The sequence below is a fragment of the Thamnophis elegans genome, chromosome Z (assembly GCF_009769535.1).
Source record: "Thamnophis elegans isolate rThaEle1 chromosome Z, rThaEle1.pri, whole genome shotgun sequence".
Taxonomy (NCBI): Eukaryota; Metazoa; Chordata; class Lepidosauria; order Squamata; family Colubridae; genus Thamnophis; species Thamnophis elegans.
In genome coordinates, this window is record NC_045558.1 from 115,689,682 (window position 1) to 115,716,882 (window position 27,201).

A 27,201-nucleotide genomic window follows, 5' to 3' on the forward strand; every position below is an offset into this window, starting at 1 on the left:
TATCATTATCCAAGGTGGGTATAATATCAAAAGGTCGGAAAGGGGTGGCTGGGTGGGAGAAAGCTTGGCCATCTCTTTGCCCCTCCCACCCCCAACCACATCAAAGAGGCAAAATGGCTGCATTCCCCTTGTCTTGGTGTCATAAGGGGGGGGAACGGATGGGCTGGAAGCGCCCCGAGAGACTTTCCACTGTGGGGTGCAGGGCAGTCGAAAGACCCGCTTTGCAGGAGAGGAGTGGGCGTAGCAGGGGGGAAAGTCAGGGCGCGCGCGGGGTTGGGGAATGAATGGCTCAAGGTCCTTTCCGTGGGGGGGGGGGGCGCGTTTTTCTTGCAAAGGGGGTGGGAGCCCCCAACGGGGTTTGCAACGGGAGAAACCCTTTGCGGGTGGTAATGGTGGTAGTGGGGAGGCAGATACTTAGGAAGGAGGGCTGGGTAGAACATGTTTTGGAAAGCGGGTGACAGGAAGTGGAGGTGCCATAAGTTGGAAGGGGAAAGTTAGGGGGCAGCTGTGCTTGGGGGAGAACAGGAAGAGGAGTTTGCAAACCCTAAAATGGAGGAAGGGTATCTATCTCAGCGTCTGAAGTGTGGAAAAGAGGGAAGGAATCGTTTTATGAAAGTTCTCCTTTCCAACAATGAGGTGATGTTATAAGCCCAAGCCCTGTTTGGGAAAAAGTGACATGGTTTGCTCATTTAGGAATAACTGTAAATGTCCTGCCTGCGTCTTCAACCCTGTGACACCCAATGAATTTGCTAATGAACCAGTTAGAGCCTTCATTCCAATTATTAAAAAGATGGTGTGGCTCTTAATTCCTTATGAGTTGCTATAATAGCAGGTGCATTAAACAAAATCCAGGATTGATGAGGTTGGTAATTGGTGAGCAGTCCTTATCCTCTGCTACCCTATCTTCTCTGTAGGGGGTTTTATGGATGTTTTAGAAAGGGATACATTTGTGAGCCAGATATTTCTCTGGGTGTTGTTTGGAAAATGAGGGATAGAATTTTGAATTTTTCAGATATATATCTTGTGAAAAATTCCTTTGCCTCAGAAGTCTATGATTGAGTTGGTAAAATAAATCAATGAAAATAATCTGTTTGATATTTTTGCTTGTTTGTCAAAATCCCAAACAGAGATTGCATCCAGTAAATTAGAATCAGTAAACCAATTCTGACAATTGTTGATTCTGAAAAAAAATACCCTTTCCATATACAATACATCTAAATGCGTAAATCTAAATATGAATAGGCAAAAGTGACCCTGCTATTACTGTTGCTTGTTTTCTTAATAGGTTTTGTTATGAATAGTAGCTTTATATTGTTTGATTATTTACATTTTTAAAGGTTTTTTTCCTTTTAGAAAGATGAAATGTCTCAATGATTATTTTGAGCGCTATAGAAATTACTTGGATATGAAGGGAACATGTAAAGCCCTGATCCAGATTTTCTTTTCAAATTCTTATTCATTAATATTGACTGAGTAACTTTAATGGAAAAGACAGTTATAAATCATACTTACAATGTGACAAGGAGCAATTGGGAAGAAGAATATGCAATTTTTGAAATAAAAAATTAGGGAAATTTTTCAGATTTTACTCATTACTACTGTAGTTGAAAATGAAGATACCTTCAAATTTGTTGTTTTGGAAGGGAATCCTTTAGAATATTATACATTTGCCCCAAAGCATCATAATTTTCTATAGTCTTGATCCTGAAGTAGCATCATGTGCCACTGCAACATCTTCATGAGTGGGGAGAAATTAGAAAACTTGAAAGAAAATTCCTGACTTTTTTGTTGGTTAACAATGAATAGTTTACAATTATCCTGGCTGCTGTGCTGTTTTGTTTTACTGTATAGATTTGGTAAATGGTTCATTTTATCACCACCTGTGCGTGGTGGTGTGCAAACAAACACTTGAACTGCAATAAAAGAAGATAAGTATTGTGGAACTGGTTTGTTATTTTCTGGGGAGATGGAACAATGTTGTATGAGCTCTAGGATTTCAAAATATGAGGTGGGTATAATATATTAGGTGATTTCTGCAACCAGAACATTTAATCAAGAAACACTGTCATATTAGAGAAAGATTACTTCTAAGCTGTGGCTTCCAGCATGGTGAAAGATGAGTGAAGAGACAACCTTACTGTAATGTGATCTATTTATTAGATTTTTATCTAAGCTTTTATTACTTTATAAGTAACTCAAGGTGGCAAACATACCTAATACTCTTTCCTCCTCCTATTTTTCCCAGAACAAACAATCCTATGAGGTGAGTTGGACTGAAGGTATCTTGCCCAAAGATACCGAGTTGACTTTCAAACTTAAGATGGGACTAGAACTCACCATCTCCTGGTTCCTAGATCAGCACCTTAATCATACCTCCAGATTCTGAAGTGATAGAATCCACAAAGCGTTATTATTCTGAATGTGTAGATTCAGGGAGAGAGCTATATGGATGAAACCATCATCCTCTGCTCTTTCTTCCCCTTCCCTTTCTGAAAATAGATTGGACACAGAATAATCATTGTTGTGTTACTCCTTTCCCCATTGCCTTTGTGATGGCAATAGAAGGTTTTTGACTGATGACAACTGCCCCTGTGAATGAAAACAGGTTTAAATGGTTGAAGCATAGTTGAATTATAATTGCAATATGTGAAATCTAGGGGTAACTGTCCTACTCTTGAAAATGATGTCTTTTTTTGTAATTTTTTTACACTTCAGGATAATTTTTTCTTAAAATGGTTTCTACCATAGGAAATATATCCATCATCCTAAACTAAACCAAAACAAGCCATACAAAAAAACCCCTTTCCTCAGAAATACCTTCCTTCTTAATATGGAAATGAATTATGTAAACATCAATTTGATTAATCTCATGTTGTTGACTGCATAGGTGATTGCTTACTTTTTTGTCTTTTTAGGGAGAAAGTACTCATGTAAACACATTTGGAAAAACCAAATCCTCTTGATGTATGGCGGAATCCTGTGACAGAGCAGTTTCCTTGACAACAGTCTCTGCCTCCTGGAAATTGTTGGTAAACTTTGGCCTAAGCTTGTGGTCAAAATTTGAGGAGGAGGAAGACTCTTCCCATCATGTTTGCCTGTGAGACTTTGGGTATGACTGGTCAGACCCCGGTCTACAATTGGGACAAGTCTGTCTACCTCTTAGAAGACAAAATGGAGTCCATACAGGGTTCAGGAGAGCTGGATCTCCATTTTAAGGTGCTGCTTGGGCAGGAGATGTATCCAGAGATCACAATTGAGGAGGAAGAGCCTGATGAAGTAGAAGTAGATGCTGAAGGGGAGGCAGATGAAGAGGAAGAAGAGGAAGAGGGGGGAGAGGAGGAGGAGGAAGAAGAAGAAGAGGAGGAAGAAGAAGAGGAAGAGGGAGAAGTGGAGGAGGAGGAAGACGAGGAGGAAGAAGAGGAAGCATGTCCACGAGGCCCTCAGCAAGTGGCAGTGGCAGCAGTTGATGGAGATGACTCTCTGTTTGTGGTGTGTACTGGAACAGTTGAAGAGCTGCTAGGCCTAGAGGCCACACTAACTGCTGAATCAGTGCAGCTAGAGGCAACACAACCTCAGCGCTGGGAGGTCCAGTGGGAGGAGGTGTCCCAAACTTCACAGCCTCTCCTTCCTGAAATTATAGAGTCACCATTAATATCTCCAGAAGCATCCACCTCCAATATCACTGAGGTAGTGGAAGTTGCTGCAACAGCCACCTCCAATATCACTGAGGTAGTGGAAGTTGCTGACCTAGGGGTAGAACCAGAGGCTTTTCCAACCATTTTGGAGCAACTAATGAGTACTTCATCCCCATGGGGAGCATCTTTCATTGAAGAGAGCCACCGGGACCTTCAACGCTCACCGGCTAGTGCAGATAGAGGGAGTATTGGCAAAGCACGGACACCTATATCTGGAGGAAGCAGCTTCAGCCTGGAGACTGCCCGCCGGCGCTTCCGGCAATTCTGTTACCAAGATACTGAGGGTCCACGAAAGGCATGTGGTCAGCTCTGGGAGCTTTGCAATCATTGGCTGAAGCCAAAGAATCGCACAAAGGAACAGATTCTTGACGTCCTAATCTTGGAGCAGTTCTTGGCTGTTCTCCCTCCTGGAATCCGAAGTAGGGTATGGGAATGTAGCCCGGAGACTTGCGCACGGGCAGTGGCCCTAGCAGAGGAGTTCCTAGCCAAGCAGAATGAAGCAGAAAGACCAGAGGAGGAGGTAAGATGGGTCAGTCCCCCTTCATTTCCTCACATATATACATAAGATTCATTGTTGGGCTATATTATTTGGGGGGAAGACTTTGGGATAGGCAGGTGTCTGAGACAGGACAGCTGCAGCAAGTATGGGAGGTAAATGAAATGGGTGGAGAGTCAAAATGTTTTCTTTTTGGAGCAAAAGTTGTTCACACCTGGCTGGTGGCAATTGCGCAATTATTATTCATGAAGACTTTATGATACTATCTTCCAACTATCTTTCATAGCATACAAATCTCAATGACTTCACCATAAAAAAAATCACAGAGCAATAACATAAAGCACCCATAAGAAATATAATTCATTCATTCTATTTCCAGTAGGTAGTCTGAGAAGGTCCCAGCAGGTTTATGGCTGCTCCAAATTAGCAAGGTGAATGCCATTTTTAAATATTTCCTCCTATAACAAGCTTTAGACAACCACACCAAAACACACCTAGTACTTTAGGTTGTTATTCTTACTTCTCCTTTGGCTTGTTTTACTTGCAGATCTGTGGGGAGCACCCAAAAGTGTGATATCTCATCATCTGCAATCTGAAATGCTGCAATCCACTGTCTCCTTAGCAGCCTTATCACATTGCAATCTATTGGCAATGCCAGCTGTCCTTAGCCAACTGTGGCCTGCTGATTCCATATGCTCACCTCACTTCTTGCTGCTTTTAATCCATGAGCTTGGAAGGGTGGTGGGGTTGGGGAGGGAATAACAGCAGACAGTCAATTCCCTGTGCAAAATGGGGAGGAAATATGCATAGGGGAAAAATTCTGGCAATGGCTGAATGCGCTGGAGTTTTTGATTCCTTTCAAACTGATTTCCTATAGGGATGCAAACCAGTGGTAGGGATAATTCCTGGATCAGATTGCTATTGTCATAAAAATGTGTTTATAGTCTTGGATTGATCCTCAGCCCCATCTGAGGTTTCCAGCAGTGTGGAAACTATGACCCCACCCCAGTGCTGCTGAATTACAACTCACCATGTCTTTTCATCAGCTAGGCTGATGTGTCTGCTGATGGAGGTTCACTAGATTTCTGTCTTTCTTTGTTAAAAGGTTTGTTACCGACACCGTATCCCCATCTCTTAAACAGGGAGATGAGACCAATCAAAAGTTCCTATCTAAAGAAACTTTATTTTGGTTGAATTTCTGATTTACATACTGAGATTAAAATGACATTTCTGGAACTATTTAGCCCTTTAGAACTTTGTCCTAATCTACAAATGTGTATTAGTTGCAAATCTGGATTTAAAATGGCTCATGGATGCTTCTGCCTCCACTGCAGCAAAATTGGAAACTAAGTTTTGAACTTGAAATGTTTGTGAGTTGAAATAGCAGTATGACTGGATGTAGACATTGAGATAGGTTGCCAGTTTGGTTTAATGGTTAAGGCACTAAGCTAGAAACTAGGAGACCATGAGTTCTAGTCCCTTCTTGGTGTGAAAATTGACTAGGTGACTTTAGACCAGTCTCTGGTTATTGTGGGGAAAATACTGTGGGAACAGGAAGGAGTATTAGATATGTTCACTACCTTGTTTTTTAAAATAAGGTTTGATATAGATAATGTCCTCGTCCTTGAGAAGAACTAGATGGATAAAAATGCCAAATCCAGTCTAAACAGGTGGGTACTGTGCAACAAACCATAATAATAATATTCCTTGGCATAATGGTAGACAAAACACCCACGTATCTAGAGGACTGTAGGCTAAACAGTTTTCAGCTATTTTATGTTGCATCAACTCTCTGACGTTACTATCAGAGTATTTTCGCATTACCTTTTGTTTGATCCTTTTATTTAGAGAAGTTGACGCAAAACTTTTATCAAAAGTAATGAACCACAAAAAGTTTCCTACGTATTGTGAAGACAAGGACAGCAGTGTAAAAATTATCTTTTTACTTGCATTCAAGCTTGATAAATTCAAAGAAATTCTAAATTTTCAGAGTTTGATTTTCAATATACATCAAACTTAGTATTGTTAACTTTTCTCAGAAGCCAATATTGTTGTTCTGTAGAAGGCTCAGCTTCCTAGGAAAAGTGCCCTATTATTTGACATGTTCTCTGCCACTTTGGTAATAGATTGAAACGGTTCACATGCCAGGACATCACACAACTCTGATTTCCTTTCTTCCCCCACAGAAGGAGAGTGCAGGAAAGGGTCACTCACATCAGATACACCTTACATTCTTGGATGACCTTGCAGAGAGAGGAAAGAAAGAAGCAGAGGCTGTAATTTTCAGAGGCAATTAGATCTGTTCTTTAACATCTGAGCAATTATAAATAGTTTGGGATACCAAAGCTGAGGGGCCTCAGCTGGAATGAGTTTGGGCAAAATTCTCCCCTCTCTCATCAGGAAAAATTATGCATTTTCCCCCATTCTCAAGATGTTTTTAGAGATTGCCTCAAGCATCAGGGATATTGCTGGCTCTAAACAATCATCCTGCTTATAATTTTAAAGAACCAAATTGTCTTGAACCTCTTTTCATTTCTCAGCTCCTCAAATCTCTGAGCTGTCCACTCAAAATCTCATAGGCTTTACAGATCTTTAAATTAAGACCTTTCAACATCTTTCCCCCTGTCCCTTTATTTCCTCTTTGTTGTGCTGGTCTTCCACAAAGAAAGTTGCATCATCTGCCTTCAGTAGATTTCCAGAACACTGCAAAGGATATTGGGAGCCGTAGTCCTGCAGCCTCGAAGCAAAGGTTTCTTCTAAGAAGTTAAATTAGGTTTCTTCTAAGAGCCCCTTTCTGTAAACTGTAATCAGAAAGTTGGCATTGATATAAATTGTGACATTGGAGCAGAAAGTCACAATTGATGATTTTTAATTGGAATGTCTTTATGGAAACCAGAAGCAGTTCAGGAAGTAGTTTCCATACTGTACAACAATCCCAGCCTCCTCAATCTGATTGCATCCTATATCATCCCTAGCCTTTGTCATCTTTCCCGAATTCTAAAACCCATGCAATTATGGAGTTTCTCTTAATTCTTGTAGCATTTCTAGAATTTCAGTCTTTATTATTTGTGGAAGCCGCAACTATATTTGACAGATTATTCTGAAGTTTGATTCCATTGATTGAAATTTAATTTTTGCTTTGGCCTCAGCTCCTAAAATGCCAATAAAAGAACAAACTTAGCATGCCTTGGCCCTCAGTTTATTGTTGTACACCTTTGTCTGAAAAGGATCAAGAGAAAGAAATATTTACCCAAAACTCATAACTGCAACTGAACCAAATTGACTCACAAATCATAAGTTTCAAAAAAAAATTTTTTTTTAAATTTATCAACTTTATAATCAAAAGCTAAAGGTTTCAAGAGACTGTAGAGATTCAGACTTTTTTGAGATTTCACTTAATTTAGTACGGGCATTGCAGATTCAGTGTTGGAGGAAACAGACTCAGAAGTGCCTTTGGGTATTGAAAGCCAATTTGAAAAATTTTACCTGCTAGAAAGCACATAAAAAGCTAGATTTCCAAAAGGCTGAATGGACATACAATTACAATTGAGCAGAGCTACATAAAATATAATCACTAGGAAATGATGCTTCTTTTTTTTCCAGACAGGTTTTAATTTTGATTTTCCTGTTTGAAAAGGGAAGTGGAAAAATCCAAATGGGAACCGATTTGTGGGGTTCTCTTATTTTTGTTGTTTGGCTCTTATTGGCTCCAGGTTTAGTGAAAAGGTTTATAGCAGTGATGTCAAACTCAGGCCCTCAGACTGAATGCACCAAGCAATGGCCATGCCCATCCCCAATTTAACAAAGGGGGGGAGTCATTATATGTCACATGACAATGTGACACCATAAATTTGGCACTCCTGCTTTAGAGGTTTAGAGAAAAGATTAAAACCAAAAGTTAATACAACAAAAAAGCAGAAGAAAAGCCATGCATGATTTTAGCTCTCCAACAGAGAAGATTTCATTTGCTAAGACTGCACTGAATAATGTGAATTAAAAACTTTATGTAGTGTTTTGCTTGTCATCAGTGAATGATACTAAAATGCAAATAAATCACATTTTGAATAGCAACAAAAGCAGAATACTGTGAGATGGGGAAAACCTATATTGCATAAAAAACAGAATAACAAGGTTGGAAGGGAGCTTGGAGATCTTCTAGTACAAGCCCCTTGCTCAGGCAGGAAACCCTACAGCACTTCAGACAAATGGTTATCAAATCTCTTCCTAAAAACTTCCAATTGGAGCATTCACACAACTTCTGGAGGCAAGTTGTTCCACTGATTAATTGTTCTAACTGTCAGGAAATTTAGAACCCCAGTGCATACTTCCCTCCATGTAGATGCAGTTCCATGAAGACCGCCACGTTGAATGTGATTGGTCAACCAGTTAAGAATCCATCTGGTGGTGATGCTGTCTAACCCACATTTTTCTATTTTATCTAGTAGTAGGTTAGGATCTACTTTATCAAATGCCTTACTGAAGTCCAAATAAATTATATCGGCATTCCTCTGGTCCACTAATTTTGTCACTTTGTCAAATAATGCAATAAGATTAGTCTGGCCTGACCTGTTTTTGACAAACCCATGTTGGCTTTTGGTTATTACTTAGTTTGCTTTTAGGTGTTCGCTGATTCGTTGCTTGATTATCTTATCCATAATCTTCCCTGGTATTGAGGTCAGGCTGATAGGTCTGTAGTTTTTTGGATCCATTTTTTCTCTTTTTTGAAGATGGGAACTACATCAGCTCTGTTCCAGTCCTCTTGCAGTTCCCCGGTGCTCCAGGATCTTTGAAAGATATATTTCAGTGGTTCTGAGATCTCGTCTGTCAGTTCCTTCAGAATCTTGGGGTGTAATCCATCTGGTCCTGGTGATTTGAATTCATCTAGGGTAGACAGGTGCTCATTTACCATTTTCTTCCCTATTTTAATTTGTGTTCCTAATCTGTTTTTTGTAGTGCTATTTTTGATAGGTTGGACTGTTTTTTCCCCCTTTGTGTAAAGACAGTTGCAAAAAATGAGTTAAGTTGTTCTGTTGCTTGTCACCTTCTATTCTATCACCAGTTATGATTATGATGATATTCCTCACTTACTTGGTACAACTCAAGCTGGCATGTATATAGTAATATTTCTTCTTTTTCTTAGAACAACAACCTTGTGAGGTGGGTTATTTAAAAAAAATCATCTCTAGTTTCCTAGAAGGTAAGTTGGTAGGCATCTTGGAGAACATCTAATCCAACTCTTGTTCAGTGCAGGAATCTACTACAGCATCCTTTGCAGATGGCCAACTACCTTCTACTTAAACCCATCCAGGAATATGGAGTTTTAAAATAAGATGTAAATATTCTCCTAACCTCCTGCTGAAAAACCAGGTCTGTATGGAGAATAGAGACCTTCTGGGAGAGCTGCGGCCAAAATTTTAACATCTTTTATTTTCTTTTTCAGAGAGGAAATGTTTATTTTTATTTTTCTAAGTGTGCTTAGTTTAGCATTAAACCGTCTTTGGCTTTGTTAATTGTGCCTCTTTGATGAATCTTCAGGATTTTGACTTATTTGAGGAGGTAGTGGTGACATTTCCTAATGAAGACCAAGTCCTTTCAGATACTGAGCATGGAGATATATGCATGGAAACTGGACAGCAGGTTGATGGAGACATATGTTTGCTTGGTAAGGAACTATCAATCCACCTACTTAGTGCTTTCAATTGCTTCTCTTTCTCTAAATGCATTTTTAAAAGTATTATTGATGTATGCATTCCCACCATTCAAAGATTATATAAAATGGTAAACACCTAGGATCAAAAATGTATATACTGATATAAATCCTAACAGATGACTAAGTATACTTTTAAGAATAGCTAAATTTAAGAGTGGTGGTGGCGCAGTGGTTAGAGTGCAGTACTACAGGCTACTTCTGCTGCCTGTCGGCTGCCTGCAATTCAGCAGTTCAAATCTCACCAGGTTCACTCAGCCTTCCATCCTTCGAGGTTAAAATGAGGATTCAGATTGTTGGGGGCAATATGCTGACTCTAAATCACTTAGAGAGGGCTGTAAAAGCACTGTGAAGTAGAATACATCATATTTTTCAGAGTATAAGATGTACCTTTTCCCCCTCAAAGGAGGGTGAAAATCTGGGTGTGTCTTATACTCCAAATGCAAAACCAGGGCATGCATTCCTCCTGGCCAGAACTATCTCCCAGGCCAGGAGCAGAAGCCAATCGGTTTTCGCCTGGGTTGTCTGGAGAAGCGAGAAGCCAAGCAGTAAACCATCTTGCCTTACGCCTCCTGCGCAGCGCCTGCTTCACCTGCCCCTCCTCCAAATGACCCAGGCGGAGGGTGGTCGGCTTCTACTCCTGACCCAGGAGATGGGTCTGGACAGGAGGAACGCATGTCCTGTTTTGCAATCAGGGAGGAAAAAGAGCATTTCAGGTGACGGACGGTTCCAGGCTGCAGGGATCGCAGCGCAGACTGGAACCGCCCGTCGCCTGAAACACTCTTTTTCCTCCCCATTCCAAAAACAGAGTGTGCGGAATTAGCCTCCAACCAAGGCAGCAAAGGTGTAGGGGCTTGCTGGGAACGGGAGATGGATCTGGAGGAATGCATGCCCCATTTTTGCAATCGAGGAGGAAAAAGAGCGTTTCGGGCAACTGGCAGTTCCAGGTTGTGCTGTGATCCCAACAGCCTGGAACCGCCTGTCGCCTAAAATGCTCTTTTTCCTCCCTGATTACAAAAATGTGGCATGCATTCCCCCTAGCCAGATCTGTCTCCCGGGCCAAGAGCAGAAACCAACTGCCCTCCACGTGGGTCAAGGATTAATCTGGACCTGGCTACGTTTGGAGGGAGCCAGGCAAGTGGGAACTCTGAGCAGCGGGCAGGGAGTGTGTGTGTGTTGCTGGTGGTGGATTCCTCCAGTGAAGACTTGGTGCCGCCTTTCCTTCTAGAGCCGCGCAGCTTTAGGCGGGCGGGGTATGTGTGTTGTGCTAGCTGCCTTCATCCCTAGCCAGCCCGGGAGACCAGATGGCCGTTGGGGAGGCTTTTTGGGGGGGAGTAGAGGTGAACTTTGTGGGAGGCCTGTGCCAGGCCCCGGGCACACGATGAAAAAGCGGGGGTTAGTGGAGGTGAATGAGGCGGGACCAGATGCTGGGCACACAATGGGGGCTTTTGAGAGCACGGTGTGAGGTTTTGTCTTGCCTGCACATTGCAGGTTGGAAAGGGACTGCTCCACTTTAATGAAACGAGGCCGAAATGGGGTCATCCACGTGTGTGTGTGGGGGGGGTCTCCTTCCCTTTCTGAGGGAGAAGGGGGAAGCAATTTGTCTTAAGAGGGAAGGAAGGGCAGCCAGCAGCTGATGAGTAGCCGAGGGGAGAAAAAAAGGTGGGTTGGGGGGAAGGCGGAAGAGAAAGAAAAGAGGGGGTCCTCTCAAGGCCGCCCCTTCCATGTTCATGGAGGGACGGCAGGTGTTGCCCAGTGTCCCGCTCCCTGCTTTGTAGAGTCGGTCTAACCACCAAAAGGATGACTAGCCAAAGAATGAGTGGCTTTGCAAAAGAGAATCTTTGTGCCCAAAACAATTTGGCCTGAATTTTTAAAAAGTAGTGGTGGGAGCTTAGCGGCTCCTTAGGCATCTCTGCTTCTCCAGACGACCCAGGTAGAAGCCGGTCAGCTTCTCCTCCTGGCCCAGGAGATGGAGCTGCAATCCCCGCAGCCTGGAACTGCCCACCGCTTGAAAAGCTCTTTTTCTTCCCCGATTGCAAAAATGGGTTGTGCGTTCCTCCTGACCAGATACATCTCCCATTCTCAACAAGCCCCTGTGCCTTTGCTGCCTCGGTTAGAGGCTGATTCCGCATGCCCTGTTTTTGGAATAGAAGAGAAAAAGAGCATGCTCTACTCCTTCTCTTTCCTCCTGGCCAGATCCATCAGAAGCTAGCCACCCTCCTTCTCAGTCATCTGGAGAAGCAGGAGGCAGAGTGGAAATTTCCTTCCCAATTCCAAAAATGGCACGTGAGGAAGGTGGCAGATCTGAAAGGGGGGGGGGGGGAGAATCATGGCACTGCTACCCGAAAACGCTTTCCTTCCCGATTCCAAAATCCTGGCATGCAGAAGGCTGCTTCGACTCCTGTCGCTGAGTGTGGGCTTCGCGGTCAGAGGGGTTTCCCCTCCCATTCTTCCCATTATGAAGTTTCCTGGCCGGAGCACCGCACAGATTGCTCCCCTGGCAGCTGGCCTGCAAGAACTGCTTGATCAGGGTTGTGGGGAGGCATTCCACACTCTTCCCCCCACCTACCCGGGCTTCCCCCCGAGTTCTTCCCTACCACGCGTAGACAAAGGTGAAGCAGCCAACAGCAGGAGAGACCAGGGGGAAAGGCTGACCTGGCCATTTTCTGTTTGCTGCAAGGACGCTAGCCAGATGGATGCTGGTAGGCAGAGGCAGAAACTTTTTTTCCTCCCCCAAAATTAAGGTGCGTCTTATACTCCAGGGCATCTTATACTCCAAAAAATATGGTAAGTCGAAGTGCTATTGCTATTAGTTTCTTCAATCCAGTGTCCTCCAGATGTCATCATCCATAGCCATAGTTTTGAAGACCTGTCAAAGCAATTAGCCTTAAAATCTGTTCTTTTTTTTTTTATAGGACAAAATCATGGTCTGCTGTGATATCTTCCAGAAGTCTCAAAGGTGCATTTTCAAAAGGCAGGTGGACTGTGTTTTTTTTTCCTTTGAGGAAGAAGACAATGTTTCACTTCTCACCCAAGAAACTTCATCAGTTCTGGCTGGATGATTTGGGGGTGGAGGTGGGAGGACAGAAATGAAAGAGTTAGTTCTGACTGGATGTTTGGGAGGAATGGAAGGATTATATTACTTTGCAATCATCTGGTGGCTAGTACTCTCTCACAGAGCCATTGAGGCCACTTAGGGTTTATCTGTGCCCTCAAGGTCACCTGAATCAGACTGCAAATGGGTGTGGAATCTTCTTGGAACTGCCAAAAAGAACTGTGTTGTAAGCAGGAGATAGATGGTGTGGTATTCCTCTCCCTCTGTTGAGAGAGTGCTGTTTAATTCTAACATAGCAGGTCTCTACTTTGGAAATCCACATTCTGGATAGCGAGGACCATTAGTTTAAAAGAGGGATAAAAGGCTATTTATGTGTGAATTGAACAGCGGTCCCTCAACAGAGGGGAAGGACTACGACAGCATCTATCCAAGAGTGGTATTCACTTACTTTCCCTACCAGTTCACAAATGTGAGCGCGCACATGCTCACTTTGCTCACACTCGCCCCATCTGTGCATGCGTTTGGCCTTCCACGTGTGCTCTCGGCTTTCCGTGCATGAGCTTTGGCTTGAAAATGTGCCGAAATAGGATGGCATAGAGCCAGGGCCGGTGGGCAGTTTCCACTACTGGTTCAGGCAAACAGGTACAAACTGGCTGAATGCCACTTCTGCATCTATCTCTTGTCTACAATGCAATCCTTTCTGCAGTTCCAAGAAGATTCCACAAATGGCCTCAATGGCTCTCAGAGGGAGTGCTAATGACCAGATGACTGAAAAAAAATACTGTATTTTTCAGAATATAAGATGCACCTTTTTCCCACCAAAAAGAGGCTGAAAATCTGGGTGTGTCTTATACACTGAATATAGCATTTTTTGCCTCCCAAAACCCTGCCACCTTCACCAAAATGGCTGTGCATATCTTGAAGGAAATTTTTAGAGAACTCCTGGGGGCTGGGGAGGGCAGAAATGAGCAGATTGTTTTGCTCAATTTTGCCCCCAGGAGCACTAAAGGCTATCCATGCCCCCCCTTTTTTAACGAAAAACGGGCTGTCTTTTGCTTGTTTTTGCCCCCCCCTTTCGAGGAGCACTCTGCAAGCTCCCTAAATGCTCCATGCCTTTGGGGAGCGGGGGAATGGGCCCATTTTTGCGAAAAATGGGCCATTTTTGCGAAAAATGGGCCATTTTTGCGAGGTTTGCAGAGTGCTAAAACTTTTTCCCCCCCTCTTCAAAACCTTTCTGCGTCTTATATTCCGGTGCATCTTATACTCTGAAAAATACAGCAATCCTTCTGTACCCACTCCACCCCAACCTCCTGTCAGAACTAATCATTCCACCCACCCACCCCCATCCAACCAAAACTGATGAAACTTCTTGGATAGGAAGCGAAACTTCTTCTTCCTCAAAGGAAAAAAAAACACAGTCTACTTACCTTTTGAAAATGCACCTATGAGACAACCATGACCTGGATGACTGAGAATATCCATAGACATCCTTCTCAAGTATAATAAACTGTTTTGTACAAACAATAGAATCATTAAAGCAGAATTGAAAGCTGGTTGGAAATCAAACTATAGTAAATGCATATCAAGACAAGATCAGGAACATATTTGTGAAGCCTATAGTTTGCACATAGCAACCAAGTTATACCCCTACAATTTCCTTTTTCTTTTTTACAAACACATCGTTATGTGAACAATATGGAACCAGAGTTACATTTAGTACAAATAAAACAACCAAGAGTTACATTTAGTACAAATAAAAACTTCATATTCAACACAATTAACAATCTAAATACTTTTAGCAGTAATACATATATTTTGTTGAATTATAATCTTGCCTTAATTATTCAATATTTCAATATATTATTTTTTTTGCCAATATCCATATTCTTGAAATTGCTCTTTTTACTGCAGATAGAATACCAATAATCATATTTGTTATGTTTAACAAACATATAATTCTAATAGTAATACACTGATCTATATTGGATTATAACCTTCCATTGTTCCCCTTTTTAATTTTTAATTATGCTACTGTTATATTTAAAAATATCCCCTTCTAATCCCATTTTAAAACAAATAAAACAATGTTCATCTTAGTTATATTTGACAAGTTATATAATTCTAATAATAGTAATCATACACATGTTTTGTTGAATTATAATTCTTCATTATTATCTTGTTCAATAATTCAATATTTTATTTTCATACCAAATTCTACATATCATTCCTTTTACTACAAATAAAATGTTGATAGTCATATTTGTTACATTTTAACAAACGCATGGCTATTCTAATAATACACATATTTATATTAAGTTACACTCTTCCATCTTTTGCTTATTCAATATTTCTATATGTTATTTTTAAAGCAACACTTTTATTCAAATATATTCAAAATTGTCATCATTAAAAGCCTAGGTTCCCTTCTTATTAATTCACCTGGGGGGGGAAATATTACATTCTCTAACTTGGAACCTCATTTTAACTTATCTCACAGTTATTTTAAGGAAACATTCCCCTCTCTTTTTAATCCATCATCAATTTTAAAGCTTTGATTTTCCCTTTCTTAGCTTGTCTCCCATGTTCTTCTCTTGGATCTACTCTATCTGCTTGCACTGCTTGGCCAATCTTCTTAAATATTTCTCCCTTCTCTACCCTATTCCATTGTCTAAGTTTCAAATTATCTACTCTTACCCATGTTTCTCTCCCAAAAAAATCTCCCTGTATTTCTATTTCCTGTTTAATTTCCCTTAAAATACTCTCCCCTTAGTTTATTTCATCAATCATTCTTATTTTTATTTTAATCTCCTTTTTGTCTTGTCTTCTTGCTTATTGTTTCATCTGTTCTGTTTTTCCCGCTACTCTTTCAGTTGACTCCTCTTCCTGAGCGTCATGGTCAGGAATGGGTTCCAGTTGCTCCTGCCGCCAGTTTGCTCAGGGAAGCACTGCACGCGCACTTCATTCATATGCTTGATACACACTATGTACTCATGCACAATATTATTAAAAAAAGCTGTGCATGCGCAGAAGCAAAAAACAAAATGGCGGCGCCTATGGTGCCCCCGAGAGAAACAGTTTGGGCTTTGGCAGGCCAAGTTACTACCTACTCAGCTGAACCGGTCCGAACTGGTAGGAACCCACCTCTAGTCATGGTTTCTAGTCTTTTGTGCTGTAATTTCCAACTTTTCATCTATGCTCTGCATTTTATTCAAAATCTCCTCACATCCTCTTGTCAGGTCTTTAAAATCCAGGATTAATGGCAATTTCCCGAATTCTACTCATTTTTGTTTTTTATTTTTATTTATTCTGTTTCTTTTTGTCTAACAATCTTATTTTTAAAACTAAAGCCAGTTCTCAAGTGATTATTTAATGTCCAAGAGATTTTGTATCCCAAATTTAAATTAATCGGGTCTGTTCCTCTAATTAGTCAAAAAATAAATCCTTCTGCCATTTTAGTCTTATTTTGAAGCTTTTAGGGGTTTCTTAATCTCGCACTGTCTTTCCAGGATTTGGGGGGTATGTTGTACCTTTCTTTTTTCAACAGTTGGTACTCTTAAATCTGCTTTCAAACTTATTCTTCTTTATACAAATGTACTATAATACTCCAAAATTTAAATGTGGTGTTAACTTTTTATATAAATAGTTCCATCATTTTAAAATGCCTATCCAACACCCAATTCCTGTCCAATTTAAAGATCCAGTCTTCTGTATTTTAGCTTTTTTTTTTAAATTTTCTTCCTTTAATTCTTTCTCATTTGTTTCAAAGTTCTAAGATTTTACTCAAAATAGATAGGTTGCCACCACTTTAAAAGTAATTATGAGTCTCTTTCCTGAATATTCTTTTGGGGTTACACTTTGAATTAAAAAGGATTCTTCTCACCGAGTTCCAAACACTGTTCACCAAATCTGCATCAGCACTCTTCTTGGATGTTAAGCTGTTTCCGGCTTTGTGACAGCCATCTTAAGCTGTCTCTTCTCTCAACATGGCATAGAAGAAAAAAGCCCCGGGGCTCTTCAGGAGAGTTGTGATCTCTCCTGGAACCTCACAGGACAGTCCTCCTTAGCTTCACCTCCCCTCCAAGGAGGGTTTGGCTTTTTTCAAAGCCCACGAACAAGCAGAAGCCAGCGCAGGGGACAGAGAGCTCCATTCTCCTGCAGCTGTTAGACGCCATGATGTCACTTCCTCCTACAATTTTCTTTTTCAACTGGGCTACAATTAAACAATATAGAGACCTCTTTTTTTTTCATGGAACTCTGGTGAAGTGAATTTGGAACAGTACACATTCATTTTCCCTGGATAATGCAATCCATTCTTGTGCTTCCTTGGCCTTGGATTCCACAATGTTACCAAAGTCTTTGAAAAACCCAGACAAGTACTAACCACCTGCTATCAAGCAGAAACCTGCCAGCTTTCCAACATGCTGATCTTTGACCCTAATAGAGATTTGATTTGCTAGCTTTCCTTCCAAAAGATCTTTTAAAAAGTCTTGCGGCGGTGAGTATTCTTTACAAATCCTGAGGCATGTTTTCAAGTAAGCTTTAGGGTTGGCTTTTTTCCTTTCTTGCATAGGTTCTTCTGACACTGAAGCCACCTGGGATTCTTCTGCAGATGAAGGAAGAGGAGGAGGAGGAGGAGGAGGTTCAGGTGAGTCAGGACCTTTCCTTCTACAGCAGCATGTAGGAGGAAATCCTGCAAAGAGGGTGAGGCTTTCTACTTCAAAATAAGGGTGCCTGACCAGGGTGGATTTAAATTTAAATCAAGTCGGTTTAAATCATGATTTAAATTAGTAGTAGAAAGGCTTGATTTAAATGAACTCGGTTTAAATCATGATTTTTAAAGAGCGAGTCACCTGCGTCCCGCAGCGGCTGCTCCTCTGACCCCTTGACTCGCCCAACAGCCCCAATATTGCAGAATATACAGCCGCCTCATGCTACATAACTAAGCTCCATTTCATGCTGAATAAACTAAATTATTAATGTATCTTAAATGGAAAACTAGATAAGATTTTTTTTACTCCAAAAGCATTTTATTAATATAAATTTGATTTAAAAAAATTTAAAAATCAGATTTAAATTAAAAAAATCTTTTAGATTTTAAAAATTGGATTTTTAATTTTTTTAAAAAAAAAACATTGATTTTTATCCACCCTGCTCCTGACCCAACTTATTTTGAATAGCTGTGATCTTAATCTCCCTCCTCCAACCCCATTCTTCTGAGCGCAGGCTTCAGCTGTCAAGAGGCTGGCCAGCCTGGCTATAACAACGAAAAGGCTTTACAGTTTTTTGTGCTCCAAAACAGTCTCTCATTAGTAAAAGGCATTGGTTTTTGCTAATTGCCCGAAGTCTGCTGTCCTTAATGGCCCTCGAGCTCATTTAGTACTTACCAATGAAGCAGATGAATTCAGATTTTCTTCTGCATCAGGATAATCTTATTTTGATAATTGTGTACCAGACAAATAGATGACAAATCCTTTCTTTTTAATGCATTAGCAAGGGTGGGCTTGTTCGGCATGATCATTGTGAAAAGAAGAAGCTTCCAATTCTTCCATTTAAGATGACAGTCTTGTGGGGGAGCAGCTGACAAAATTTCACCCAGGGAGTTGATGTTGTACAGGTAGTCCTCGATTTACAGTAGTCCATTTAGTGACCGTTGAAAGTTACAACGGCCCTGAAAAAAAGGGACATGTCCCTTTTTAATACTTACGACCATTGTAGCACAGTGGTTAGAGTGCAGTGCTGCATGCAACTTCTGCTGCCAGCAGTTTGGCAGATCAAATCTCACCAGGCCCAAGGTTGACTCAGCCTTCCAGCCTTCCGAGGTGGATAAAATGAGGACCCAGTTTGTTGGGAGCAATATGCTGACTCTGTAAACCGCTTAGAGAGGGTTGTAAAGCACTGTGAAGCAGTATATAAGTCTAAGTGCTAATGCTATTGCTATCCCTATGGTCAGGTGATCCAAATTCAGAAATTTGGCAACCGACTCATATCTTTGATAATTACAAGGTCCTGAGGTCATGATCCCCTTTTGCAACCCTCTGATAAGCAAAGTGAATGGAGAAGCTAGATTCACTTAACAACTGGGTCACTAACTTAGCAGCTGCAGCGATTCACTTAACAACTGTGGCAAGAATGGTCGTAAATTGGATAAAATTCATTTAACAAATGTCTCGCTCAGTAACAGAAATTTTGGGCTCAATTGTGGTCGAGGACTATCTATAATTCCTACTATTGGAAATCTATTCCAGCCATCTATGTCTAGTTTCTAAAAAAAATTTTTCCAGCACTGCTTAACCATGCCATCATAGTAATAGGGGATAGAAATATATGCTTTAATAATAGTAATAATAAGAATAAAAATATGAACATAATTGAAAGATATAGAAACCAGTTGTACTATTATTTATGCTGTCTGGTTGAATTGCAATACAGGCTTGTATTTTGGGGAAAATGCCTTAAATGTTACAAAGAAGCTATTTCGCCAATTAAAAGGCCCATGTTGTTTTTGTCAACTTAATGAATGCTAATTGTCAATTAATGCAGACTAAGCAGCAAGCTTTTAAAAAAAAATCAGTGATGCCTTACTCTGGAGTAAGTACTTGGGACATTATAGTGTCTGAAGCTAGCAAAATTCTTTATAAGGAACAAAAGAATCACTTTTTAATAAAAAATATCATTCAGACTGAACATTAAATCATTTGGGGGAATTGCTTGTCTTTTTGATTATCAACTAAAAGTAGTCCTCTAATTACAACAGTTCATTTAATGACTGTTCAATGTTACAATGGCAATGAAAAAAGTGACTTATGACCATTTCTCACAATTATGACCTTTGCAGCATCCTTGCCATCACATGATCAGAATTCAGATATTTGGCAACTAATACATATTTATGATGGCTGCAGTGTTCCCGGGGTCATGGGATCCCCTTTTGCGACCTTCTGACAAGCAAAGTCAATAGGGAAGCTAGATTCACTTAACAACTGGGTGACTAACTTAACTACAGTGATTCACTTTACAACTGTGGCGAGAAATGTAACATGGGGGAGAAAGTCACTAAACATCTCACTTAACAACAGAAATTTGAAGTTCAATTGTGGTCATAAGTAGAGGATCACCTATACAATTCTTATCATTCCTGACCTTTGACCTTGGGAGATGGGAATCCCAACCCTAGCTTAAAAGCCACTAGTTCTTTGCTTGTAGCATCTGCAAGGAGATAACTAATAATTTGTGTAGATAAACGTCATCACCCAAATGTCCTAACTTCTGAATTTGTATCAGATGTCTTAACCCAAATATTTACTTGTGTCATTTGTGTTATGATATCAGGAGTTGCATGTTTGGGCATCAATTCCATTTGCTGTAGATGCTATCGTCCCTATTTTGGATAAAACTTTGGATTTTGTCTTTCTGTTTGTATGTTATTATCATATGTAAGGTATGTTATTATAATGATTAGTCTAAATGGAGACCTAAATATACGAATAACAAAAACATTTAGACTTCTATACCACCCCATAGTGCTTTACAGCATTATCTGAGTGATTTACAATGTCAGCATTATTTGCATGTTGCCCCCAACTATTTGGGTCCTCATTTTACCGATCTTGGAATGATGGAAGGCTAAATCAACCTTGAGCCCCATCAGGATCGAACTCCAGACTGTAAACAAGAGTTTGCCTGCAATATTGTACTTCAATCACAGCACCATCAAAGCTCTCTGTAATCTCAAATACAATGGGATTACAACTAGAGTTTCTGGCAATATGGGCCAAAAAAAAAAAAAGGTGAAATCTTCAAGCAGAGCTTGACTCCTGGCGATTTCATGGATAAATGGCCCAGCTGACTTTTGATTGCTTAATGTAGTTTGCAGTTCCCATCTAAAATACTAACCAAGCCTCACTCCTCTGGCTTTCAGAAGTAGGGCAGTAAATCCTCTCCTATGGAAAATGAAGTCTCAAATTATATGCATAGAATCTTTGGTTGAGAAGGCTAGCTAAGAAAAGCTGCAGAGGAGAGACCATTTTAGGAGGGATATTATCTGCTGTGTAAGATAAAATGGAAAGGCTCTTCCATGGAAGCACTTATTGGAATATGAGTGGGTATGTGTGTGATGTCTCAAAACCAAGAATGTATTTTGCTTGCATAAGTTTCTCTTGTGTAGACATAATTAATTCAGTCAATTAATCTAAACTGAATTAGTAACTTGGCTAATCATGGTTTCCCTTAACAACAGCCAAGGTGGCGCAGTGGTTAAATGCAGCACTGCAGGCTACTGCTAGATCAGCAGGTCAGCGGTTCAAATCTCACCGGCTCAGGGTTGACTCAGCCTTCCATCCTTCCGAGGTGGGTAAAATGAGGACCCAGATTGTTGGGGGCAATATGCTGACTCTCTGTAAACCGCTTAGAGAGGCCTGAAGGCCTATGAAGCGGTATATAAGTCTACTGCTATTGCTATATTGCTATTATGCATGAATGAATATAAGTTGTCTGATAATGGTTTATTGAGTCAGCAAAGCTATGTGATGCCTATAAACCTTGATTTCTTTCTTATTCCCACATCAAAGCAGGTGCCCAGACTCCCAACAGGGCAGATCCTCAGATGATATTTGGAGAAAGACTCAATGGCGGTGTGCAGCATTTGGCTCCGAAGAGGATACGGATAAGAGAGAAACGGCACCCTTGCATTGAATGTGGGAAGCGTTTCCGTTGCCAATCGGAACTGGCTCTACATCAAAAAGTCCACACCCGGCCCAAATCCTATCACTGCGCTGAATGTGGGAAACAGTTTGGTCGATCCTCACATCTCACCAGGCATCAGAAAACCCACATGAGTGAGGAGTGCCACGTCTGCATCGAATGTGGCAAGCGATTCCGGTGGTCCACGGAGCTAGTCATCCACCAGAGGATCCATGCTGTTGAACAGCCGCACTACAACATGGATGCTGACACTTTGGGTCAGTGGCCCTCCGAGTTCAGTATAATGCAGAATATTTTTACAGGTGAGAAAGCTCCTCCCAATGGCGAGATGGTAAAACCTCACACAGTCAAGAAGCCTCACCTTTGCCCTGAATGTGGGAAAGGGTTCCGGTGGCCCTCTGAACTCGCCGCTCATCAGAAAACTCACAACAAGAACAAGCACTACCTCTGTCCCGAGTGTGGGAAGGGATTCCAGTGGCCCTCAGAGCTGACAGCCCATCAGAGCACCCACGCAGGCAACAGTTTGCCTCCCATTGCTGATTGTGAGAACAGCATCAGCCAGCCACCTCATCATCCTCCCTACCTGGGAGCTGGCATGACAGAGAAACGCCATGCTTGCGGAGAATGTGGCAAGGCATTCCGATGGCCATCGGAACTTGCCACCCACCAGCGCATCCACACAGGAGAAAAACGCTACTTCTGTACAGAGTGTGAGAAGGGGTTCATATGGCCTTCAGAGCTGGCCGCTCACCAGCGAACCCACACTGAGAAGCAAGCTTACCAGTGCACGGAGTGTGGGAAAATATTCCATGATCTCTATGGTCTCACGAGACACCAGAAGACCCACCTGGGAACCAAGGTATACCCTTGCACCGAGTGTGGAAAAACCTTCAGTCGGCAATCCCATCTGACTCGGCATCGGATCACCCACACTGGCGAGAGACCCTACCCGTGTATTGAATGTGGGAAACGGTTTGGCCGACAGTCGCACCTCACTCGGCATCTTAGAATTCACACCGGAGAAAGACCCTATCAGTGTGGTGAGTGCGGAGTGAGGTTTAGGCGGAGACACAGCATGATGTACCACCAGCGGATCCATTTGAGAGAGTCTAGTGAAGGTCTGGACATGATGAACCCTCCTAACGCAGAAAGCCTCGTTGATCCTCTCCTGAGTCCTATCCATGTCACAATTTGACACGTTGGGTGGTAGAGAAGTAATTTCAGAAGGAACACGGGATGGGTGAGTGGGACACTTCGATCACAACATTTGGAAGAGATTCTCGTGGTTATATTATTTCACCAGGGTCTGTATCACAGACAGGGTCCAAGAGGCACACGTTTCAGGATTCCATACAGCCTGGCAGAGAATGCTAGCACAACAGGGCCTGCGATTTGTGTAAACGCTGTAAAGGATTCTGGGACAAGATGCCTACGCTGTTCTCTTGACCATGAATTGCTCTGTAGTTGGGCTGAAAAACAGGGCTGCCCCCCAGAAACAGATCTGGTAGATTGGTGGCCAGGTTTAGCCCTGTGGTCCTAATTTTAGATCTGGCTCCTGCAGAGCTTCGATAGCGGGAAAGAAACATTTGATAACCAGGATGGGTCTCCCCTTGCTACTCATATCAGGCAGTGCAGTGTTTGTTCCCTGGAACACCTTGTGGTGGGGTATTGGACAGAATCTGCTTTTCTCACTTCCTTCACTTCTTTCTGTGGCACATATGTGGGTCAAGCTGGGATTGTTGCGATGAGAGAACTCTGTGGGGCCATCATGTTGTTCCTTGCAGGCCAGGGCACTCCTTCCTTTTACACTGTTGGTATGTAGAAAGAAATCAGTAATACTTTTCCCACTCTTATGCTGTTGCAGTGTGGAAAGCTGACCTTTCCCACTTTTTAAAATAATAATAATATAATAATAAAAACCTCTTTATGTGCAAGAGTCTGATTTGGAATTGAATCCAACAACCTATTACTTCAGTAGCAATTCTTCATTTCTAACAATCCTCCCAAGGCAAAGAAATCAGCTAATCAATCTATTTTGAAAGACAACATGGTAGGCTCTCCAAAGATACTTTCTCTGAGATACTTTCACTCTCCACGGCACTTCTGTTTTTCCTTTCCTCTTTTCTTGGGAAATCTGGGTGAAATTTCCTTCCTTCCCTGGGGGCTAAATTACTTTAAAGAAATAAGGCAGTGCTTGGGCCTTCAAAGCAGTGGTTTTCAACCGTGGCAAATTTCAGATAGGTGGACTTCAACTCCCAGAATGTTGATGTACTGGGTGGGGAATTTTGGGAATTGGGAGTCCACACATCTGAAATTGACCACGGTTGAGAAAGCTTGCTTCAGAGGAAAAGAAGAGCACATTCACTTTCACTATATTGCTATAGCTTTCCCTCACCTGGGACTCTGCAGATGTCTAGAATTGCATTTCGTTTTATCCTTAGCCACCACGGTCATGCTTTTGGGGTGATGTGAGTTATAATCCAACACGTAGAAAAGATAGCAGATGTAGAAAGGCTGAGCTATTATTTATTTATTATTTTTGAGAGTATTTATCTCGTTTTTTGTTTTTTTTTTAAATCCAATAAGGCCATGAATTAAAAGAAACTACATTGCAGAGTAGAGTAAAATCACTACAAAATAACAGCTGGACCAAGCTGTTGTTTCACCATCAAATAATATTAAAATTAGAGATATGATGAAAGGTTCTATAACCTACAATATTTCTAAAATGTCTTGAGGAATGGCAATATCCACACGGCCGCCTCTGGAAGGCAATCCAGAATGATGGGTTGGTTTTTTTCCATAAAGGGTTTTTTTTTTTTTTTTTTAGAGTAATGGTTCTGTGGAAAATATTTGGTACTTCCAACATAGCTTCTTGGTGGAGGGAATGTAATCCCGCACATAGAAAGATAGCAGATGTAGGAAGGCTAAACTATTATTTATTATTTTTTGAGAGTATTTATCGGGTTTTTTTTTTTTTAGTCCAGTAAGGCCTTGAATTAAAACAAACTACATTGTAGTACAGTAAAATCGCTACAAATAACAGCTGGACCAAACTGTTGCTTGACCATCAAATAATATCAAAATTATCAGAGATAATGAAAGGCTCTAAAACCTACAATATTTCTAAAATGTCATGAGGAATGACAATATTCACACAGCCTCTTCTGGAAGGTGATCCAGAGTGATGGTTCTATGGGGAATATATATATGTGTGTGTGTGTATTTTGTACCTCCAATGTAGCCTCTTGATGGAGGGAATGATTTGAGATGTGAAGGCTTTGGTTGGAAAACAGATGTTGCCTTAACCTAGTTCTGCATTTCCGAAATGGTTCAGTCCTATGTTTATTTACTTAGAATTATATTCCACTCTTTCAGGGGGATTTACTCCCTAAAACTATTTGGACATAAAATTAAGAAACCAAAATATTTGGCCTATAGATAGGAACAAAGAAGAATATATTTTTGTGACTCTGTTATCAAATGTGAACAGAGAGAGAGTTTTGAAACCGAAATGGAAAAGGTACCTTCAGAAGAGTTAGAGGTGAAAGACCACACTTTGTGGCAGTTTTTGTTCTAAGATCTTTTCTCTCTCTCTTTGTATTGGCTGATAAGGGAGATCTCCCCACCAACTTTTTTTTTTTATCCATCTTGGAAAGTATGGAATCCCTGAATGAACATCCTTTTGGAAATAACTTCAGAATAAAGAACTTTCACAATTAGTGCCTTGTGTGTGCGGTTTCTGAAGAGAGGACGTAACTCCAGGCTGTGGCCCTTGCAGAAAGGAACGAGATGATGGTTCATAAAAGCCAAGAATACCTTTACTCCAAGCTGTGCTTTTATACACTGATTCTGCATTTTCTGTTGGCACTCATTTGGTTTGTTGAAAGAGAATTTGCTTTCTTGCGAGGGATTCTCGGATTTGAGTGAAATTGAAATGTGTTCCTGCAGTCATTGACTATATTTAACCTATTAAGCATTTAACCTGGTTATTGAATTAACCGTAGGGGTGGGGTGGGGGGCGGCACAATACAATGAATCCTAATCCTACTAAACTGCTCTGGTTTGCATACCAACTGATCTATAACTCCAAATCCTTTTTTTAAAAAATCCTGTTTGTTTCTAATGATTCTTAGAGGGTTACTTATGCAAGAGCTTCCTTGAACTAGTACCTTGCTGAAGCCCTGCACTGAAACACCCATAATTTGCAGAAAAAGGGCACGCTAGGTGGAAATTATGAGGTAACTTAATATTTCTGGAGGAAAAAAAAGTCTTAATATATTTATCTCATACAATTCAAAAACTCTGCCATTAGAGGGAGCTCAAGATTTTCAAAAGAAACTGCTTCATCTTCACAATTTTAGGCAATCATACAGTAGTTTATTATATTACTTTTTAAATTATTCCCTGCTCTTCCTTTCAACAGAGCGACTTTGACAATAGCAGTAAGATTTAGGGAAACTTCAAGTAAAATGCTAGAAATTATGTCATGAAACATTCCATTATACTATTAAAATGAGGCTGGATGCAGTTATGGTTTATTGAGGCAACCTGGTTCCTGGTGCTTAAAGGAGTAAATCCCTGCAGTTTTGATTTTCAGAAGTGATTTTCTACTGTCTTTTTCCTAAAGTTGAGAGACTGAACCAAGGTCATTGACAAGACTGCCTCTCTAGGCTCTTGATCCAGCAATTTCATGCACTACATCATACTAACTCAGACAGCGTACAAAAATCCTTAACCTAAAAAAATGCTAAGTCTAAAAACTACTTTAAAATATATTTGAATTACAACAAATGCATGGGATTTGCAGCTGATTCTCTTCTAGTTTGCATTTTGATAGAATTTTCTTCTGTGGTACTTTTTACATTACTTAAAACTTTAATCCTTTTTTCTCCACATTTACTCAAATATTGCAATTTAACAGTCAAATATTAATGATGAAGGAAGCACTTTTGAGCCACATCAAATCTGACTTTGGCAAGCAAAAAACAGCAAAAATCTGTCTGGCATGCCTCTACAATTAGTACAGAATTCAGTTAATTGCTGGTTTATATTTAGTAGAAAGACGATTTAACAGCTAAACATGATTCAACTTGACACCTTCTGCAAGCTTCCAGCAATTTCTTCAGGGAAAGGGTTTTTTTAACTTTCCCAAGAAACAACAAAATATAAACGAATGTGGTACAAACATATGTAGCTGAAGAGTAAAGATGTTTTCAGCAAGATAAATGTTTTATGCAGACATCAACTGTTAACCTGTTAACGGCAAGCATATGTAGCATGTAGCTGCTTCAATTAATGAATGCAAACTTCTAAAACCAAGTGCTTATTATGATTACTAATTTATCTTGAACTGGATGTATTGCAAAGTAATAGTTTTAAAGACCGAATTCTTCTGTGATCATGGTTTACAAGTAGTTGCAAGAGTTCATTAAAACTGATCCTAACGAATGCAGTAAGATAAGAAATATTTCATTTTGCAACTTTTATTCACACACACAATTAGAAGCCCAGGAATATTTTTATCTACCAAATACAGATAGTCCTC

At 40.8% G+C, this 27,201-nt stretch overlaps 1 protein-coding gene across 6 annotated transcripts in view; it reads left to right on the forward strand.

Annotated features, from left to right (window-relative positions):
• Positions 1-26,282, forward strand: part of LOC116520968 (zinc finger protein 436-like) — a 29,273-nt gene extending 2,991 nt beyond the window's left edge. For 3 of the 6 annotated variants that reach the window (XM_032235502.1, XM_032235500.1, XM_032235501.1), the window contains exons 2-5: positions 2,916-4,224; positions 9,727-9,853; positions 17,524-17,598; positions 21,521-26,282. In XM_032235502.1, coding sequence (XP_032091393.1) covers positions 3,088-4,224; positions 9,727-9,853; positions 17,524-17,598; positions 21,521-22,848 — 2,667 coding nt within the window. In that variant the 5' untranslated portion in view covers positions 2,916-3,087 and the 3' untranslated portion in view covers positions 22,849-26,282. The remainder of the gene's footprint in view (positions 1-2,915; positions 4,225-9,726; positions 9,854-17,523; positions 17,599-21,520) is intronic. The other 3 variants (XM_032235503.1, XM_032235504.1, XM_032235505.1) reach the window with 3 other exon arrangements.
• Positions 26,283-27,201: the final 919 nt, after the last annotated feature.